Source organism: Balearica regulorum, chromosome 1, assembly GCF_011004875.1.
Source record: "Balearica regulorum gibbericeps isolate bBalReg1 chromosome 1, bBalReg1.pri, whole genome shotgun sequence".
Taxonomy (NCBI): domain Eukaryota; kingdom Metazoa; phylum Chordata; class Aves; order Gruiformes; family Gruidae; genus Balearica; species Balearica regulorum.
The window spans coordinates 206,376,975-206,392,005 of NC_046184.1; the positions used below are offsets into that span (position 1 = coordinate 206,376,975).

The following is a 15,031-nucleotide window of genomic DNA, read 5'->3' on the forward strand; positions in this document are numbered from 1 at the left end:
CCCTGTCGCTCGGTTTGTTGGAGGAGTGACGCAGCATTTGCTTCTTTTCCCTGGTTGGATGAAGGCACAAGTATTTCTGGCAGACAGCCTGGGCTTGTGAAATTGCAAATGCTAGTGTCCGTGATTCCTTGTGCATGTGCCTTGGAAACATGGCCTGCCCTGGAATTTTTGTCCTGAGAGCTCAGATGTTCACAGGAGAAAAACACACAAGATGGTCCCATGTGGCTGAGCCAATAAACACTCCACAAAATTACCGAAGGGAAATATTTTGCAGTCTTCACCCAGCTGTACCTCTGGATATTAGACACAGCAAACCCAGGTCTTGGGATCTTGCAATATTCAGTTTTTTCAAATGCTCTTTATACATATGAAAGCGATCTTGCTCCTCCCTGGCAGGATATTAGGAGAAAATCAACGTATAACAGTATCATCGGCATGGTTAAATTGAGAGGGCAGTCTATACAACACCCGTAGAAAGTGATCCACTAGTGCTTGGCAGATCAAGGGGTGTTCACACTCACTTTTCCAGGTATCTTACTCAAGTGTGACTAGAAGCATCTAAAATGAGGAGTGTAAAGGCATGTTCCTATCATCTAAACTGGGTTCCTAATTTAGTTGTCTAAATTAGGCATCTGGAGCCTAATTATACAGCCCCGTCCCTCTGTACAGTGAAGGGAGAGCTCCAGCAGGCAGTTTAGAGAGAGAATCCAATCGAAGGTTTTGGTTAGGGACCTAAGCTTAGAGGAGACTCACTTTTATGCTGTATGTTCCAGATATGAAAAAAGGTTGAATGAGTTTGAGGTGCTCAGGAAGATGCTTTTTGCACCCCTGTTGGGCTGAACAAGCAATGAGGCAAGGGAGAATCGGGCTGGCTGTGTTTCTGCCCAGTCTGTGTTATTTCCAGCCCTGATACGCAGATCAGATCCTCAGCTGTTGCAAATCAGTGTAACCTCAGGAACTACTTGGGGCTCTCACAGTGTACTGGCACAGAAAGCAGCCTTCTGCGCTCCAGTCAACAGTGGGGGTTATTCCTAAAAATAAAAAAAAACCTTTTAGCTTTTTCACTAGAGCTAAAAGAGTTCTTACTCTACAGGCACTCTGCCATGGTCCTGCTGTAGTTTTGTTTTCTTGTCTGAGTCAAGGACACAGCAAGCAGTGCTTGGAGCCCAGATGTCCACGGAAACCCCGGTGTTTAGCAGAGAGGGTGTTTCTGCTTGCATTACAAGTAGCAGAAAAGAGGTGGCTCAGAAGGGGACTGGCAGGTGCTGAGACAGCCATTTGACAGAGCACCCTGTGCTTGGCTTCCTAAAGTGCCATGAGTGAGATCGGCAGTTCTGAACAAGCCCGGCAGTGCCCCATGCTTGGCCCCGGGGCCCACTGGAGAACCCCAGTTTCTGGCTGTGGAAAGGACCATGCCAGCTGAGGTGATGGAGGTTCACACCAAGGGGCCATGGCAGGTCTGGGCTTTGCCACCAGACTTGCACCACCCTGAAATAATGTGGCAGGACTTCGGTGAGCCATTCCTCGGAGTCCTCCTCCTCCTCCTCCCAGTGCTCAGTGTGCAGGGTGGTTCGCAGCCAAAGCTGAATGTCCTTGAGTTGCTCATAGGGTCAGGATGGCCACTGGTCCCGGAGGTAAGAGGAGGAAATCCACAGAGGTGCCTTGATCTCCACCATCCTCACTCTAAATAGCCCCTTATGCCAATTATATGCAACTGAATCAAACTTCTTACGAGTGACAACATCATGAACAGGTTTGGTCACCAGATGAACAGAACTTTGCACACCTCTTTCCCTGGAAGCAGCTTTTAGTAAAGCAGGCATCTGTCGCTGAGCAGGCGTCAGTGAATGGGTCTGATGCCTTTTCCTTTTTTCTTTGAATTCTTTGTTTCTTTAAACCAGAACTAATGCAAAAGGTCAGTGCAAGTCAGCACTGTCACTCCTGACCTGACGCAGAATGAGCTGCCCCACAGAGGAACAGAAAGGTGGAAAAATTCACCCCCTCCTTTTGAGGGAAAATCTGCACGAAGCAGCAGCCCGTCCTGTGACACAGACACCAGTGCTCCTGGCTGGGAAGGAACAACCTCTGTGGGCATTGTGGTTTAGTAAAAAATTGACCATTGTTTCTCTTCTGTCCCACCAAAATTATTCATCAATTCAAGGTGTTTCCAGGAGAAAGAGGAGAAAGGTTTGCACATCCTTTTCCAGCCAAGCGTCCCTAAACCACTTCTGAACTAGAAATGCAGAAACGCAAGCTTGCAAAAGGCTTTCAGGGGCTCCTGACAAGCTTGGGTGAGAAAGGGAAAGGAGAGGAAGGGAGAAATTTCACTTTGTCCCGGTGGCACAGGGCCCTGCCAGCTCTCTGCTTTGCAGAAATCCCTCTCCAACCGCGCGTTGCTGTTACTGCTCAATATAAAAGCAGCAAACAGGAAAATCCCCTTCTTTCCCCGGTAAATGCAGTAATGTCTTACATTTCTGTGGAGCCTTTCATCCACCTCTTCGGGCTCCATGGAGGAGCCTCTTCAGAGCGGTATGGAAGGAGCCCGCAGTGCTGTGGGGTTGTGGAGGGAGGGATGGCCGGCGTTGCCGCAGCTCCTTGCTGTGGGCTCAGCCCAGAGAGCAGCATTTGGTGTTGAAAGTTTGAGCAGCAGCGTGAGGGGTCCTGGCACGGGAGAGAGCCCGCAGCCAAGAGCTGCCGATCCCAGGAGGTGCTGGGCAGGGGCTCGCTGGCGTGAGCTGCCAGACCTGGCAGGGCGCAGGCAGGACAGAGGCCAGCCAGGGTGGTCCTGCATGGTGAGCAGAAGACCAAGGGGAGGGAACCTGCAGCACCACTCAGTGAAAGCATCGGGAATGGCTCCAAAAGGGGCAACAGAGATGCTGTCAGGGTCTGAGGGAAAGGGGAAAAGACGGGAGAGGGAGAGGGAGAGGGAGAGGGAGAGGGAGAGGGAGAGGGAGAGGGAGAGGGAGAGGGAGAGGGAGAGGGAGAGGGAGAGGGAGAGGGAGAGGGAGAGGGACAGGCGAGGCGAGGCGAGGCGAGGCGAGGCGGGAAGGGAAAGGAAGGGAAGGGAAGGGAAGGGAGGGGAAGGGAAGGGAAGGGAAGGGAAGGGAAGGGAAGGGAAGGGAAGGGAAGGGAAGAGAAGAGAAGAGAAGAGAAGAGAAGAGAAGAGAAGAGAAGAGAAGAGAAGAGAAGAGAAGAGAAGAGAAGAGAAGAGAAGAGAAGAGAAGAGAAGAGAAGAGAAGAGAAGAGAAGAGAAGAGAAGAGAAGAGAAGAGAAGAGAAGAGAAGAGAAGAGAAGAGAAGAGAAGAGAAGAGAAGAGAAGAGAAGAGAAGAGAAGAGAAGAGGAGAGATCTATTTCAGAAAGTCCGTATGTGTGTTAGAAGCCAAAACTTCCCTTAATTTGCATAAGCACAAGTCAGCTGCAGCAGGGACAGTGAAAGGCAAACCCAGTCTTAAATGTTTTGATATACTGCTAATTTAGACATTTGAGCATAATGTTCTTTGTGGTGCTTATGAACAAAATCCCAGTTGTGCTCCCAGCTCTGAGATTTCACTGACTCTGCCTCTCTTTCTGCTTCTCACAGATTTTATATCTTACTGTAACAGCAGAGAACGGGGTGCAACGTGCCTGCTTTGCACCTAGAGCATCTCTGTGCTGGAGTTTCAGCACCAGCAGAGCAGATGAGGGTTTGTGGTGCATAGTGAATGCTAGCTCAGCCCTTGGCTGCTGCCCCTGCCCCAGCTGGCACCAGGCACGGCCCTGCAAGGGCTGCAGCTCGTCTGCGGGGCTGGAGGGATGCAGCATGCACGAGCAGTGCCAGCAGTGGAGCAGGAGTTGGGGATGAACCCAGGCACACTGGTACCTGTTGGAGGTGTGATGCTTCCAGCCCATCCATCCCTGACACCTGGCTGGCTGCGGGGATGTGCTCCCGGTCGCGTCACCTCCTTGGAGGCAAAGTGGAAAGAAGGTTACCTTCCTCATGCTTGGAAACAACATGGTGTTACCGTGCAGGCAAGCACATGGAGCTCACTGGCTGGAGGGATGCTGGGCTGCCCCTGCAGCCTGCTAGGCAGAGGCACCCCTGGGCAAGGGGACACACATGTCCCACTCCAGGCTTTCTTTGTTCAGGGGTTTCTAAAGTTAAAGTGCATAAACTGCAGGAATGGGAACCCAGGAATGAAGTTCAAAAGGCCACCGGCAGCTTTAGATGCGTGGAGTTGTAGTAAAGCTGCTGCAGTAAAGCCAGGCTTAGAGCAGGATGAAACAGTTCAATGAAAGCAGGGTAGCTCCAACCCAAATCTGCCCTTCCTCGACAGGGACGTGAGAAAGTGTGCTTTGTCCAAGCGCAGGGGCAGAGCCCCACGTCCCTGGCAGCGGTGTAACCCTTCTCCCTTCTGATTTGCAGTGATGCAAGTGCAGGGTGAGAGTCAAGCTCGATAGCACCAGTTCACGAAGGGTCAAACGGCTGCGCAGCTAATCCCCTGATTTATTAGGAAACTGTTCTTCCTTCTCCCATCACATTGCTGCCGATGGAAGATCAGCAGGCAGGAGAAGTAACACATTGTAGATTCATGGGCTCACACTGACATTTCATGAACAGCAGAGAAAGGACCAAATGTAAAAAAAAAACAAACTGGCTCCAAGATGATGATTTACGCTGTTTTCTCAGGGCCTGTTTGCCAAGCAGCTGGTGTTTTGTGCCAATTGCTATTACAGAAGAGCTTTCTTTGATAGGTATCATGAATGGACACTATGCAGTTTATCTTAAAACAAAATCCCTCCCACAGTGTATATGGTCTGGCAGGGGATGAGGGAGAGAAAAGGTTGGGCTTTGTTGTTTGGGGTTTTTTTTACGCAGGACTATGAACGTACATTTTGGGGAGCCTGTATTATCTGTGCAAAAACACAACAGATGAATTCTGTTAATGGATGTAACATGTGGCTGGGTTCAAGCTAGAGTTGTCATTTGAATATAGAAGTCAAAGCCAATGTATTGTAACATATTTTTCTTTTCAAAATATTTTAAGAAAGACAAAAAAGTTTGCGCAACAACTTGGCAAGCAGGTCTGTTGAGAGGAGGTATTTTCTATCTTGCAGCTAACATAAGGGCTGAAAAATGTGGCAGTGCCGAGCAATCCTGGATTCCTTCTGGAACTGAAGGAAAGTGTGCGGGATATAATTGTGTAAGAGCCCAATAAATTGTGAAGGGTGGGTTTGTAACACTGCCTTGGGGGCTGCAGGTGGCTCCAGAAGGAAGTCATGGGTTTTATTTCAGTAAGAGACATCAAATAGTTTATCTATCTAGCTATGCACTCGTGTGGCCCCATCTGAAAGCCACAGAATTATTTTAAAATAGAAATACCCATAACAATCATTGTGTTTCTTCCATGCCAGATGGCAGAAAGATAAGTTGGATTAGTGTGTAGAGTGTGTGTGTTACTGGGGGGGGGAGGTTTGCAAAAGCTAAGGCACAGAAATGAGCTTTCCTGGAGTTTGCAAAGCGATGAGCATCAGTGCTCCGTGGTCTTCAGGGCACGGGTAGGCTATGCCTGGCCAGTCCGTGTTTCACTGTCGGTCAGTCTGTATTTCCCTGGATGCCGTGGGAGGCAATGGCCATGGAGCAGAGCTTTACCTGGGCAGTAGACCAGACCCTGGCACTACACCTCGGTATGGAGAGAACTGCTGCATAACAAGGAACATCAGACTCCAGCTGTGGATTCCTGTGTTGTAGGGCAAAAATGCTGCTGCATATTGGGTGATACAGAATTAGGTGGTTACGGTCCTACTGCAACAAAGTGGAGGCAGAGAACTGATGTTTCTCATGACTGTTGTGACCTCTCCAGTGTATCCTATTTTCTTTGTAGTTGCGTGGCTAAGGACTACCTGACTATCAAGTGATCTAAATAGGCTGAGTATTTTTGTGCGTGGACTGAGAAAGCCATTTCTTACATTTGGTAAAGGCCCAAGTACCAAGTGCTGGTGGAGCAAGTAGACAGCAAACATATTGCTGCCAAGGAAAACCATGGCTAAAAGAAAACGAGCAGCATATTGTCATCCCGTGTTCATTCTCATCCTGTATGTGCATGCTTTGAGTCCCCAAGTATCTTCTCCATTGCCTTCTGAGATGACTTTTCACCATCCTTTCTTCATGCAGCTGCACACAGGGAAGAGGAAGTGGGTCTAGGTCCATCACAAAGACCGGGGAGACCCTAAAGCGCTTTTCAAAGTCCTGTCCAGTTACACAGTTGTTTTACCACGGAAGTTGATAAACTCTAAGCCTATTTAATCCTGCCACTAATGGGAGACAATTAGTGATCTCTCAGAGATTGCTCTTGTCAGGGAGGTGACAAGACGAATGAAAGCGGCACCACTCACCCCACTGCAGAGTAACAACTTACCGCTTCTGTATTTTCTAAGAATAGATGCCACTTCTAGCAATGAGTCTGTAACTTCTCACTGCTGCTTGCCAGATGGTAGGAACCAGCAGACGCCGAGTTTGTTCCCTTGTGGTCAAACAAACTGCCATATGGCCCGATGCAAGTTTCCTCAAAGATCCCCAGGACAGCTCCCTTACTTCTGTTAACGTTTCCCAAGCTCCTGGTACAACATTGAGGTTTTCCACTAGAACCACCTGGCACATTTTCAGAGTCTTCCACAAGCGATGAAGTTACTCTATCCCCTTCTTATTTTGTCAAAGCCTTTGTATCGGTCACTTGTCCTGAGAGTCTGTGGGCTATGTCCTGTACTTGAGCTAATTGCATAAAAAGGATTATTTCCTTTTCTTGATGCTTGTTATTATTTTCATCTTTCATGAGCTATTTCTTCTGTTTCAGGATCAACACTCTGTGGTAGGCCAGGGAGCTGGCCCCACTCCAAGCTCCAGTTCTTGCTCAAATCCAAACACTGGAAGTGGTTACATGAACTCATCCCAGCAATCAATGTTGAATCAGCAACTGATGGAAAAGAAACAGGCTCTGCAACGGCACATGATGGAGCAAAAACAACTCCTTCTACAGCAGCAGATGTTGGCAGAAGCTGTAAGTTTTCTAATTCCTTATTTTACATGGAAAAGATTATCATAGCAACAATAGAAAAGAAAGCTAAGACAAGGGGAAGAAAGCCCCCAAAATTTCGAGGTCATTTTGGCAATGCCTAGACCTTTTAGAGTGTGCCTCATATTTTTCAGCACTTTGCTAAGCCCTTTCAAAACCTTCTTCAGTTTATATGAAACAACTCAAGTATCTGAGCTACTGTGGTTTCGTTATGAGAACACTCTAAGCATATGCTTAATTTGAGGCATATGAATATTGTCAGTGGTTTTCTTTGCAAGATAAGATAAGGTGCATTGCCACACTAGTTTGACCACAGAGGAAAGTTGACTTCCGGGCTCTGCAACCTAGGCAGCATGGTATAAAGTGCCTGTGTGTAAACAAAGTTCAGGTAGGTCAATTTTAGTGCTCAACACAAGTTTACGTGCTTGGCTGGGATCATACATGAGTCCTCCTTTCTCTGTTTTTCTTTTTGCATGTCCAGATATTTGTAGCCAGTTCTTCTTTCTCCTTTCATATCTGAGAGACCATTCGGGACTTTCTGGTCATTTTATGAGGCATGGGGGATATTTGTAGTCTTGTTGGCAGTGATAAGTGCTAGAACCCACTAGTTTAGTTCCACTGAACTAGCATTACCATTGATATTGCATGAACTGAGTCAGCTGAAGGTGCTTCATGGCCCATCACCCACGTCCAGTGCAACAGGGGGGATTCCCAGCTGCCGAGAGCAGTAACACATGCCCTTTGCATCCTCGTACTCACCGTTCCTCGGTAGTCCTGCTTGCCAAAGCACGGAGAAGAGAGAAATCCTAGAAGAGGAGCTGAGCTTGGCATGTCCTTGAGGCAGGCAGAAAGCAACATGGGTGCTGTGCAGCAACTAGGGAAGGGCTGCAGGGAGGATGCTGGGGAAGGATGGAGGTGACACCACCACCTGCTTTGCTTCCCCCAGGCTGCAATGACAGCAGACCCCAAGCCTGTGGCTTATTTACCTCAACCTGCATCTCTCAGCCTGCAGGGCAGACCCGTTCATACTGGCCTGACAGTCTGAATCCAAAACTTTCTTTTCTCTATGAAGATGTCGACTCAGAAATACTGACACATTTAGTGAATGCCATTCAGTAATTAAAGAACAACACAGAAGTGGAAAAACATTCATGTTTTTATGGGAATGTTTTCAAAACAAAAATAAATCAATTTTTAAATAGAGAATATCTTTTTGTTTACAAATTTATTTCCATTCCAAAAATGCAATTAGAAAGCGCGAATTTGAAATTAAGGATTTCATTTGTCCTATAAGGGAAATATTTGTTGACTTTTTAATTTATGCAGAAGAAAACTGAAGTTTCAAGTCAGCTCTACATGCTGCAGTTTTCTGTCAGAATTTTTAGCAGGACAAAAAGTTAATTGCTTAACTAGCTCTTCTTAAAAATAAATAAAACAGAAATTAAAATCACTCTACAGAATGTGGTGTTTTTATCAGCTTGCTTTTGCTTTTGTATTGTGTACATAGAAATACACACAAGGCCTGCCTACAGTTTTTACGTGATTGCAGGGATTTCCTGGGAGATAAATTGTCTTCCTTCTTCACAAGGGTTCAGGTCGAGCGGTATGTTAAAACGAGCCTTATAAATCTCAACCAGACCCCTCACTCCCAGAGTGCATTAAGAAAATGCCTAAATACCACAAGAAAGGCTCTTCTCCCAGTGTTTTAAAGTGCTCCTGGCAGAAGAAAAAACAGATTTTTCACAAGAAGGTCCATTTGCGTGCTCTTTTCAGGCAGAAGATTCCCCAATTACTCTGATGGACTTCCATCACCAGCCAGGGCCTGACTCTTTCACACCGACGAGACGGTTTGCCATTCTGGCAGCCAAGCACGAAACCCAGGCGCGTTGCAGAGAAGGGGTGAAGCCTGCCCAGCAGCTGCCCAGTAAGCACGACTCCGGGAGGCATCTGTGCACCGGCAATGACTTATCAGTGACTGAGGTGGTCAAACCCATGTTTTTCCTGCAGTGAGGTGTTGTATCCCAAGAAGTTGTTGCTCATGGGTGGGCAGTAGCACTCTGGAGGCATCAGGTCACACTGATGCTGATGAGAGATTTGGCATTGACTCCAGTGCGTGCACTTTCCAGGTCTTTATGAACACAGAGCAGTGAGATTTCAGTTCAAGAACTTGGATTTCTATCTTCCCTTCACCAGAGGTGTGTCCTTGCAGGCCCAAAATAATAAAATCTCCCTACAAATCAGCTTTTTCTGTGATCTTTCCCCACTGTCCTTCCCCCAGTGCTTGTATTGTCCGTGTAAGAGGAAAGACAGCACCATGTACGTGTACGGGGAAGCACAGGGCAATGGTGAGTGGCATGCAAACCAACCAGCCCGGCACCGTCCTTGCTAAACCCTGGCCATGTTTTCTGCTGGCATCTCTGGTGAGGAGAGACATGGGGAAGGACAAAGCAAGGGGTTTGCTGATTCTTGTGGGAGTTCCTCCAGTGCAGGAGGAAGGAGAGAGTGAGGGATATGGCTGCGGATGGGGATGACAAGCTGACATCCTTTTTCCGGCTGTGCACGCTGAGAGGGCTGCACGGGTGGAATGGGCTGATGACCACTGACGCGGCCAAGGGGCAGGTGTTGACCTTGCAGGTCTGGACCCTCGTTGCTCCCCAGCTGCATCCCAGCTGTGTGCTTGGGTTAGACCTGGCTGTTTGCTTTGTTTCTGTGCTTTCTCTGAAAGCAAACTGAGCTGTACAGACAGGGACGGAGCCATGAGGAACCATCAGGCCCCTCTGTCTGATAAGGATGGTGAGCAAGATGGTGCAGACTTCAGAAGGCACTTTGTACTGCGTGCAGACGTGGCCAATGTTCTCAGAGGCTGAGAAGGTCTCAGTAGTTCTAAGGAAAGTTAGACTAGACTCAAATATAATACAACCAGCAGAAAGGTTTCCATATGGACTGCAGTGGGTAATGGCACAGGTTCACAGCCGCCTTTCCTGTGGACCAGACAGGGTGAAAGGAATGAACACTTCAGCTTTGTACATGCTGTGAAAAGAAAGAGGTGGGCAAAACACAGAGCCAGGAAAAAATAAAGAAAAGAAAATCATTACATTTCTACTCTAATCCTCTAGGAGAAAATAGCTCCACAAGATCAGCTGAACAGACACTTGACACGACCACCACCAGATTATAAAGACCAAAGAAGGAATGTGGTCAACATGCAACAAGCAAACCAATATCCCGGTAAGTACCCATGGGCTAAATGAAACTGTTTCCTTTCTTCCAGCTGGAAGACCATCCAGAAAAGCCATGCATGCACTGATGACTGGGGCCTGATTTTCTGGGTATCCACTTACATCACTGCAGAGGCAGTGAGTGGTGGCTGCTGCTCTCCTCTGCTATTTATCTTCCTGTCCCCCACCACTGAGAAGTGCTGATGTATGGTCTGGAGAAGCAGCTGGTGGTTCATCCAGGCTCATGCTGCATCCCTCAGACATGGGGAAGGAGGATCTGGTACCCCTCCCATTAGAGATGTGCACCCAAATATGTGATACAGAGGTGTCCTCTTGACTATGCAACCTCACTCCATCCAGATGCTTCTCTCATGTACGTGGTACAACTTGCTTCAGAGACTAAGATGAGAACCATCCCTCTCTTTGAACAGCTCATGTACACTGTGAGGACCCTCATACTGATTTTTAAGTACCTTGCATGATACCATCATGGGCAACCAGAGCTACCATCTGAATTTTTGTTCTGTTTAATATGCCACAGTCATGGCTTCAGTGCTGCTTTGCAAGCAGGATCTCAACAGATCGGTCGAAGAGTAGAGTAAAAGCCCCAGCTTCCTGCCAGAACTGCCCACGGCAGAAAATGCCCAACATTTCAGAACTAGTCCTTTGTTTCACCTTTTGTGCTCTCTCCTCCTTGGAGAGTCTAGTTTTGGGAGCACAGGACTGACTGTTTGGCTCTTCATGCTCTTTACCTGCTGGTTAGCTGGAGGCTGCTCTGAGAGCAAAGGCTGAGCAAGGGAAAGATGCTAGGGAGAGAGAGGAGGTGGAGAGAAATGCAGCAGATGGGATCAAAGGGTGTTCTTTATACTGCAAAGCATCTGTGCACTGAAGTATAGAAAGGATCCTTTGCCTTGTAGGATAACTTTGTACACCACACACTGAGGGAAAAAAAAGTTGCTTTGGTTTGTTTGTTTTTCCGTAACTTTTGGCTGTGTAGATTCAGCCAGGGATCTGAGTCTTTCCTTCTTACCTGTCCTTTGTAGCAAATCTTTTTCAGCTTCTATAATGATTTTAATGAGTTCCCAAGTGCAACTCACTCACATGCTACCCCCCTGCCAACCTGCTGGCCATGGCACCCGCAGCCCGGCTACGGCGGAGGTGCTGGGCTGGGCTGCTCAGGCAATGTTCATGCACTCCTTTGCTTTGTTTACAAGTTCTAGCAGCAATAAACTTGCTGCAATCTGGAAACCGCTGCTTTGCAATGGGCCTGAGTGTTTACCATCATCAGTAAATTTGCACAAGCATCACTGATGCCAGCGTAATAACCCACGGTGAGGGCAATGCCGCAGGGCAGAGAGAGCCCCGCTTGCTGGCTTGGTATTTCCTGCGCTCGTAAAAGAAATGCTTTGGCAACCCCGGCAGTTTGCTGGGGAATCCTGTGATTTGGTGTGTTGTTTAAAGGCTCGTTCCTGGAACCAGATGATTAACTGAGATTCTTGGCTTTTACTTAAAAACAATCCATTTCTAGCCTGAGAGAGAAAATGGAAATGACTGCAGCCACATCTGTGAAAGGCTCCAAAATAAGTAGATCGCCATTGTTATGTGGCTCTTCTTGTTCTTAATCTGATGGACTCTTTGCCAGTCTCGTGGTATTTGGAGCCCCATCTCCTGGATTTGAAACATGTGGGATTGGCAGCACTTGTCCATTCAAATCTGAAGTCCCTGCTGAGTGAGCCCAGGGAGGAGAGCAGCTTTCCGGGCTAGCCCGGGAGAAAGGGCTGTGCTGGGAGCTCGCAGCAAAGCTACCAGATGGAGCGATTAGGAAACTCTTGCATAAGGGAGTAACGGCAGGGAATCTGTTCCCTTTTTCCGGGAATGTCTTTGCTCAGGTCGGGGAAGAAGAGACAGAAAGTTAAATAAAATAGCATAGGGGCTTGGAGACACTCGGTTAAACATTTTATTCCTCTTTGCTTTTCCTCATAGAGCCACGTCATGGCAAGAAACTCCCCAGACAAGAGCAGGTGAATCGGGCAGTGAAGGCGTTTCTCCGAATCGCCGTAGCCTGGGGTGCCCAGCTGCTGTACACAGCGCTGCCTGGGAAGACATTTCTTCCCATCTGGAAGAAATCAGAATGGAAAATATTTGCGTTAAAAATAAAAGGATAAAAATAGCAACACAAAGAAAGAGGAAGCTTCGTCTTTTGCACAACAAGTACAACCCACATCCCGACCACTTGCGCTCTTTAAAGAGCGTGGCATTTGCAGGAGGAGTGTGATGGTAGCCCTGGGGGTGGCTCAGCAGCTGGCAGGGTCACCCCGGGAGGGGCTTCATCCCAGTGGCAAGTGAAGTGACTCCACAAACTTGTAGTTCAGCTGGAGGAAGACAACCAGCTCTCCCCAGATGTCTGTTCCAGGTCTTTTGAAATGCCACTGATTTCTCTGCCGTTCCTCCTCTTTGGTACCAGCATAAGGGAGCAAAGAATCAGGACCTCCATCTCTGTCACCCCTGCAAAAAGATGTTACAGTATTTCCAAAAAGCAGTGAGCAATACACAACCCACTGGCAAAGCCAAAGACGGGGCTAATAGTGAGGTTGCTTGCTGAGCACTGATTTTCTTCTCTTTGTTTCCAGAGCTAAATTCAGTTAGGGGACTCCCTGGGAGAACATGGAGGAAAATCTGATTGTGGGGATAAAACCAAGTGGACTCCTCATAGCATCTCCTGTCCCAGGGACTGCCCAGCTCAGGGACTGATTTTCGGTGCTTAAGTTAGGACAATGTAATTGTTAGGACAATTAGATTCTCTATTGTCAAGTGTCTCCTGCTTAGAGCCAGTTTGTGGAAAAGCTTGCCTTCCAGGATAAGGTGAGCTTCTTCATTTAGGTATCCGTGTTTATACTGACTCCACTGGTTGTGGAGTCACGGTCAGTGTTAATAATGATTTAGGAAGAGATTTTTTTTTTTAAGTACTTAAGGAAAAAAAGAAATCCTTTGCATCCATTACTAAATGGAAAAAGCATACTATAAAAATAATGCAGAGAAGGCAGAAATATATGATAATTTTTTCTTCAGTTCCAGTCTGAAGGAACTGAACATCATTATGGTGAAAATTCAACAGGAACAGTATATTAAACAGCTGTTTCTAAACATAGACTTTTTAAATATGTATGTGCATGATTTGTCTTCAAGAGTTTTAAAAGAGCTGGCTGAGAGGTTCTCCAAATTCTTAATGTCACTTTTTATTTAGTCTTGAAACTCCAAGGAAGACTGCTAGTGCCATGACAAAAATTAAAAGAGTAAGTAAGGAGGTAATTGCAGCCCTAGTGACCTAACGCAGAGCCTAGTAAAAATACTGGGAGCTGATACAACCTGAATAATAAAGAATTTAGGAAGGGAATATAATTAATATCAGGCAGCATGGGCTGATGTAAAAGAATCTTTTCAAACTAGCATGGTATTTTTTTCAATGAAACTACAACTTTGGTTGATAAAGGGAATAGTTGTTCAGGTAATGATGTCCTTTAAGGCATTTGACTTTGTACTGCCTGTTTTGGCTAAGAAACCAGAGTGATACAAAATTAACACAGCACATAAGGAAATGGCTGCTAGGTCTCCAGATATCAAGTTGTGTGATTGCAACCAAAAAGACAAACACAGTCTGGAATGATGCTGAACAAGAAAAGAAGAGCTTACTCTACATCCATGTTAGAGATGTGCAAGAGCTATTACTGTGACTAGCTGTGATGTACAGCCTTGAAATCAAATGTTGAAAACTGTCAGGTTCTGAAAATAGCTTAGAAGGACTGAAGGACCAGAAAACATGCCACACACTGAGACTGACGTGTTTGGAGAAGACTGCAGGCATGGTCACAGTCTTGAAGCACCTGTGTGGTAAGAAGGAATTGATGATGGACCAACTAATAAAATTAATCACACAAATTATATATAGTAAGATTTGATGACAAAAAGTCAAACTTAGACAAATTCAGTCTGGTTTTGTTGTATGTATGAAGGATCAAACCAAGGCGGTGTCCCATGTCCAACAATCACTACTAGTTGCTACCTGTGAAATAGCGAAGCTCCAGGGCGGTATGTTCCTCCATTCCTCCTCTGGGAGAGGCTCAGAGAATTTCCAAAATGTGGTGGTACCTTGGTAGCAAGCCCATTCAGTAGCTTTTCTCACACTTTTGGAGCCACCCAAAGTGGTACGAGAATTTAGCTTGTACTGTGCCATGTGGCAAAGATTTCCTCAGCTGACCCACGTATTGTGTGAAAAAACATCTCCTTTCATTTGCCTTCAGCCTGACTTCTCCTAGCTACACTTCTTGTAGGGCTTGTGCTGGAAGTGACAGTAGTGAAGGGACTTAAGCTATGGAGCAGCTGATGGTGTGCAGAGGAGGGTTCTCCACAGTGCCATCTACAATGGCTGTGTTTAGAAGATGTTTGGTCTTCTTCAACTGATCTCTCAGGGGTTAATTCAGAGCCTTGTACTGCATAAGCAATCAGCCAACAATGCATAAATGACTTGTCGTAACCTCAGAATAGAGACTATGTAGCCGCAATCTGCCACAGAAGTGAGCTTGTGTTGAGGTTTGGAGGCTGAAGAGAAAACTGGCAGATGTCAGGTACAGGAAAGATGTCAGGAAAATCCTCCACTGGGCAGAATTAGCCACAAATGGTAGATTTGTACCAACTCATAACTTTGTGTTTTCTGATGTACAAAAGGTGACGTTCGTGTGCAGCAAATGCCTGCACATCAGGTGTCA

General features: G+C 46.8%; 1 protein-coding gene across 4 annotated transcripts in view; it reads left to right on the forward strand.

The window, feature by feature from the left end:
- The window catches only part of MAML2 (mastermind like transcriptional coactivator 2), a 220,625-nt gene that overhangs the window by 200,035 nt on the left and 5,559 nt on the right, over positions 1 to 15,031 (forward strand). For all 4 annotated transcript variants that reach the window (XM_075742342.1, XM_075742343.1, XM_075742345.1 and 1 more), the window contains 2 exons: positions 6,832 to 7,035; positions 10,167 to 10,278. In XM_075742342.1, coding sequence (XP_075598457.1) covers positions 6,832 to 7,035; positions 10,167 to 10,278 — 316 coding nt within the window. The remainder of the gene's footprint in view (positions 1 to 6,831; positions 7,036 to 10,166; positions 10,279 to 15,031) is intronic.